The 6,404-nt window shown below is 39.4% G+C and overlaps 1 protein-coding gene across 1 annotated transcript; it reads left to right on the top strand.

The window, feature by feature from the left end:
* The first annotated feature begins 3,960 nt into the window (after positions 1-3,960).
* On the top strand, positions 3,961-4,488 carry LOC115222496. Its single transcript, XM_029792725.1, has one exon. The coding sequence runs from the start codon at positions 3,961-3,963 to the stop codon at positions 4,486-4,488; it is 528 nt and encodes a 175-aa protein (XP_029648585.1).
* Positions 4,489-6,404: the final 1,916 nt, after the last annotated feature.

Here is a 6,404-nt window from a genome sequence, read left to right as displayed (position 1 = left end):
CCTTTCAATGTCCTCTTTTGTGGCCATCAAACACAGTTCTACCCCATATCCTCTCCAGTTTACCGCGTTGGACTCCTTAAAGGATTCCACCTCCACTTCCTCTTCTGCTGCTCCTAGAATAGCTGTTGCCAGCCATTCTGTTTTCACTTCTGGGGGTATATTCGGGATTTTAACCCGGACCCCTCTTCTTCCCTTGTATGAGGGCCACATTATAAATGTTTCCGCTCTTAGTACAGTGGTAGCCAGTGAGGCTGCAATTTCTTCCGTTGCACATCTCACCTCCACCGTACCAAATTTCTTGCCTCTACTCACGTAGGTCGATTTCCCCATTATGTCTCCCAGACATTTTTCGATTTCGGCTATCTCCACTCTTGCCAGTTTCTTCGTATTTTTGTCTTGGGTTCTATATGTCACTGTCTTGTTTTCTTTGTCCTCTTTTGCTTTTGCGGGGGGGATTAGCTTCACGCTATCACCCTCCCTTTTGAAGAGCTTTTCATATTCCTTGATTTTACTCTTCTCAAAGAAAACATCCTTCACGATTATCGACGAATCATTATTTTTCTTTCCCGTGACCCCCGCATAAGTCGCCATGACTAGAGGGTCAATTCACCTTCTTCGGAAGGTTTCCACACGTGGAGGCAAACGCCTCGCGCGATAATAATCAATTTACACAACAAAATTTCACTGTCTAATCACAGATAACAACACGTATAGCTTGGAGCCATGTGTTCAAATCTTTTTTCTCTACATTGTATACTTTATAGACAATAGTCTTTTCTTTAATTTAATTTTTTATTATCCATCTGGACTATTCCATTTCTGCACGCTAATTTTATTTTTAATTTATTCCCATTCATGTGAAACCACTTATTCAAGTTCAAATCATTGAAGCAATTTTATACCAATTGCTATTTTTACTTTTGTTATGTTACGATTATATTATACTTTAGTTTGATTTTAATTATTACTTACTACATATAATTCAATTTTTATTGTTAAAGTGAAAGTATCTGACCTAAAATAGAGAAATGTTTTTGTTTCATTTTTAACACGTAATACTGAAATAGTGGAGAAGATATGATATTGCTATGGGCTCGCTCTAGGCAAGAAGTTGAACATTTTTTTTGCCCATGAAACTACATAGACCCTAAGTAAGGCATGTGTAAAATTTGAATGAAATTGGTTGCGTAGTTTTAGGGAAACACACAGACAGACAGACAGACAGACACATTCTCAGTTTTATATATATATAAAGATAGATATATAAATACACACATACACACACACACACACACATATATATATATACACAACAAGAAATAATGTCTCTTTTAATATATGAATATATATATATACATACACACACACATATATACACATATATACATACTACACTCACAGAGTGGTTGGCATTAGGAAGGGCATCCAGCTGTAGAAACATTGCCAGATAAGACTGGAGCCTGGTGCAGCCTTCTGGCTTCCCAGATCCCCGGTCGAACCGTCCAACCCATGCTAGCATGGAGAACAGACGTTAAACGATGATGATGATGATGATGATACACACACATATATATATATATATATATATACACACATATATACACACACACACACACGTTTAAGACTGTGTGTATATGTATATATACACACACACACACAAACACGTATATAAAAGTGAAAGGGGTACAGTGAACTTGCTGTGAGGAGTGGAGTATCCAACGTTTCAGATTCAATCCTTTGTCAGAAGACAGAGAAAAAGAGAAGAAAAAAAAAAGAAAAGTGTCAGAGTTTACATCCTCTCAGCTTGAAAAACTGGCTGCAACTGATAATGGACGCAGACTAACACGGGTTGCTAACATGAAACAGAAGTTACAGGAGAGAGCATGCAGAAAGGAGAAGGAAAAGGATGATGGTGAGAGTAGAAGTAAGTAAATACAGGAATGTTGCAGAGAGAAGGTGGAAAGAGGATTAAAAAGGGTTAAAAAGAATTAAGAAGAAGTGAAAGGATGAAAGGCAAAACGTTCATTCATATCTGTTGGGGACATAGTGCCAAGATCAAATATGAGACATTGCTCCTTTCGTTTCCTAGAGAAGGGGGATCCATGGTGCAAGGTCATACCACACACTGATAAATCTGCAGTAGAATGATACACGACCGCATTAGCACCACAAGTCTTAACAGACAACAGGTCAACGATTTTATTTCTTTTGTTAACACCTTTCACCCAGCCTTGGAATTCACTCACACCATATCTGATACTTCTGTTTGCTTTCTGGACATCTCCATGAAAATACACAATACCTATCTCTCCACCTCTGTCTACAATAAACCTTCTGAACTGCCACTACTCTTCCTCCAACCCCAAACACATTAAATCTGCCAATCTCTCAATTTCTTTGCAGCATTGATTCAGATTTCAAATCCCATTGCAAAACAGTGCGATAGTTTTTTCTAAATCAAGGGTATCCTCCATCAGTTGTTGACCTGGCACTCCACTGAGCCCAAGCCATCTTCAAGCCCTTCCACCGACCGTATTCCACTCACTCTCACCTACCACCTGTCCATCCTCCCTCTAAAACACAGACTCACCCACAACTTTTACATTCTTCTTTCTGACCCAACAATTGCTCTTATCTTTTCCACACCACCTCTCCTGTCTTTTAAAAAAGATAGGAGTCTTATAAATTTCTTTGTTAGAAGCTTCACAGCTCCCAGGTCTGCACAACCAAGAACCTTTAAATATTCTCGCCAACGATGTAACACACGCCCCTACATCAACAATATTGCTACCATCATGGGACCCAAGAAACAATAACACATAACACACCACTTCTGTTGCACTTCGGTGAATCTCATATATTGCATCATATGCAAACTCTGCAGGGCTCTTTACATTAGAGAAACAGGACGACACCTTGGGGATCGCTTTCGCAAACACATCAGAAGCATAATGGACTTCACCTTCTCTAGGAAACGAAAGGAGCAATGTCTCCTATTTGTTATTGGCACTATGTTCCCAACAGGTATGAATGAACGTTTTTCCTTTCATCCTTTCACCTCCTCTTAATTCTCTTTTGCCCTTTTTAATCCCCCTTCTACCCTCTCTCTGCTACATTCCCATATTTACTTATGTCTACTCTAATTCTTACCTCTCCTATAATTTATATTTCATGTTAGCAGCCCTTGTTATTCTGCATCCATTTTCAGTTGCAGCCAGTTTTTCAAACTGAGAGGATGTAAACTCTGACTTTTTTCTCTACCCCCAGTTGAAAGATTGAATCCAAAACACTGGATATTCCACTCCTCACAGCAATTTCACTGTACCCCTTTCACTTTTTCTATATTTTCTCAATTATGCCAACACAGAGCTACTAGATTATTGCCATATATATACATATATAGATATACATGAGGAATATTTGAAGGATGTATATCTATATATATATATATATATATATATATATATATATAATAAATATTAGGGAATAAATCCAATTTTATAGTAAAATATTATATAATATTAATTAGAGACAAAACCACTATTATGCAAATCAAACAAAGAAAGACTTAATCCAATACATAAAAAATTTTATATAAATTAAATAATATTAAATTCGCCACTACAATTGTTTCGTGTCTCTTCTAAGGACATTCATCAGGTGGTATTCAGATCTTCTATTCAATTTTAAGTTATGAAGTTAAAATTGAATAGAAGATCTGAATACCACCTGATGAATGTCCTTAGAAGAGACACGAAACAATTGTAGTGGCGAATTTAATATTATTTAATTTATATAAAATTTTTTATGTATTGGATTAAGTCTTTCTTTGTTTGATTTGCATAATAGTGGTTTTGTCTCTAATTAATATTATATATATATATATATATATATATATATATATATATGCAGCATTCAACTCTGCCAATCATGACACCCTCTTGAAGGTCATGCAGGCAGATGGTATCCCACCTAAACTTCTCAATCTTATCAAAGCTTATTACTGCTCAACAAGATCCCGTGTATGGTGAAGTATCGGAACCCTTTGAAATACGGTCTGGCGTTCAGCAGAGATGTGTTCTTTCGCCAACTCTTTTCAATTATGCCATCGACTGGTTCACCACAAATGCATTAAGGGAGTTCCCCGGTATCACTGTTGGTCACAACTTTTCCGACAAGGATCTAGACTACACAGATGACATTGCGATACTTGGTGAAACATTTGCTGACATCCAGTTTGCTATTAATGAGCTCCAGCATGTTGCATCGCAGATTGGTATAAAAGTCAAGGCCTTGAAGACCAAAATCCTCACAGCCGGCTTTGCCCCACCAGACAAAATACCCATTGTCCTCAATGGTGATATTCTCGAAGAGGTTGAGAGTTTCAAATACCTTGGTGCCATCATTATATCTACAGATCAAGGTGAGGCTGACATTAAAATACGAATTGACCTCGCTTGCCAAACCTTCAACCGACTCAATGCATGACTCTGGTCAAGATCTGAGATCTGACGCACCACCAAAGTATGGATCTACCAAGCACTAGTGCGAATGATTCTCCTTTATGGCAGCAAGTCATGGCCAATGAGGGTGGAAGATATTAAGTGACTAGAATCCTTTGATCACCTCTGTCTATGCCACATCCTTCGTGTCCAATGGCATCACTTTGTCTCCAACAATTCGGTGTGACACCAGTGCAGAATCACCTTCCTCTGACAAGTCATCCTAACGAGACGTCTGCATTGGCTGTGTCATGCCCTCCGTCATCAACCAGGAGAATTCATCTACGAAGCAATTGCCCCAGCTCCCCTTCAGGGTTGGCAAAAGTGATGTGGTGGACAACGAAAAACCTGGCTGATGATAGTCAAGGCTGATCTGGAATCCAACCTAGGCTCCCACTGGAATAAGGAGTGGTTGGAGATCACGCGGTCATTAGCCTCAAATCGCCAGGCCTGGTCGGCGTTTGTGAGAGATGCAGCATTGAGGATGAATGAAGCCAGCTCAACCCACCCCAGGTGAATGCTGTTTCAAGTCAAGTCAAGTCATATATATATATATATATATATAATATATATATATATATATAATATATATATATATATACTAGCAGTATTGCCCGGCATTGCTCAGGCTTGCTTCGACCCTCTAGAATTGGAATTTTTGAAAAGTAAAAATTTTGCATTATGTAGCTTGTTATTCTTTTTAAGTGAACATTTTTCTGGTTGAAACACACCAAAAAATGGCGACACGGCAGTAAAAAAATCATAAAAAATAGGGATTTTCATAGAAAAAAAGCACCTTTTTGATGTAAATAATTTTTGGTCTTAACATGGTCCAATTTGAATCTTTTCTTCTACGGAATGAAGAGCAAGCCTTCGTCTATCATACTCTCAATTTTGGTCAACTTGTGCTGCAGGGTCTCGGGGAAGATAGTGTTAGTTGAAGGCTACGAAACCTGCCACACACAGACAACTTCAGCTTTATATATATATATGGCCCTGCTCGATCTGTAGAAAAGGTGTAGGTAGAAACTCTATAAGATGTAACCAGTGTAAGCTATGGACACATAAGAGGTGCAGCAATGTCAAAGGTAGGCTAACTGGGAAGATAGTTTTTGTATGTGGCAGATGCTCGGGAGCATTGACCTCCGAAAATCTGCAGAAAACAACTTCCATCACTTTCCAGGGGGAAAAAACTAGAAGTAGTTGATAGCTTCCGTTATCTAGGTGACCAAGTCAGTAGTGGGGGTGGGTGTGCTGAAAGTGTAACTGCTAGAATAAGAATAGCCTGGGCAAAGTTTAGGGAGCTCTTACCTCTGCTGGTGACTAAAGGCCTCTCGCTCAGAGTAAAAGGCAGACTGTATGATGCATGTGTACGAACTGCCATGCTACATGGCAGTGAAACATGGGCCGTGACTGCTGAGGACATGCGTAAGCTCATGAGGAATGAAGCCAGTATGCTCCGATGGATGTGTAATGTCAGTGTACTTACTCGACAGAGCGTTAGTACCTTGAGAGAAATGTTGTACCTAAGAAGCATCAGTTGTGGTGTGCAAGAGAGACGATTGCACTGATATGGTCATGTGGCGAGAATGGATGAAGATAGGTGTGTGAGAAAGTGCCAATCCCTAGCAGTTGAGGGAACCTGTGGAAGAGGTAGACCCAGGAAAACCTGGGACAAGGTGGTGAAGCACGACCTTCGAACTTTAGGTCTCACCATGGAAATGACTAGAGACCGAGACCTATGGAAGTATGCTGTGCGTGAGAAGACCCGGCAAGACTAGTGAAGCCATAACCCGTGGCCCCTACCTGGGACGTAGTCAGTTCACCTGCGCATACCTTCCTTCTTGTGACACTTGTGAAGACCTGTTGAGGCAAGTGAAAATCAAATCAAACCAAATCAAA

This window comes from Octopus sinensis, linkage group LG20 (genome assembly GCF_006345805.1).
Source record: "Octopus sinensis linkage group LG20, ASM634580v1, whole genome shotgun sequence".
NCBI classification, from domain to species: Eukaryota; Metazoa; Mollusca; class Cephalopoda; order Octopoda; family Octopodidae; genus Octopus; species Octopus sinensis.
The sequence above is the reverse complement of the archived record's forward strand: the minus strand, read 5'-3'. Positions and strand labels throughout refer to the sequence as shown.

Excerpts from the sequence above, each read along its gene's own strand:
- LOC115222496 (XM_029792725.1), top strand. The coding sequence starts at position 3,961 with ATGGTATCCCACCTAAACTTCTCAATCTTATCAAAGCTTATTACTGCT.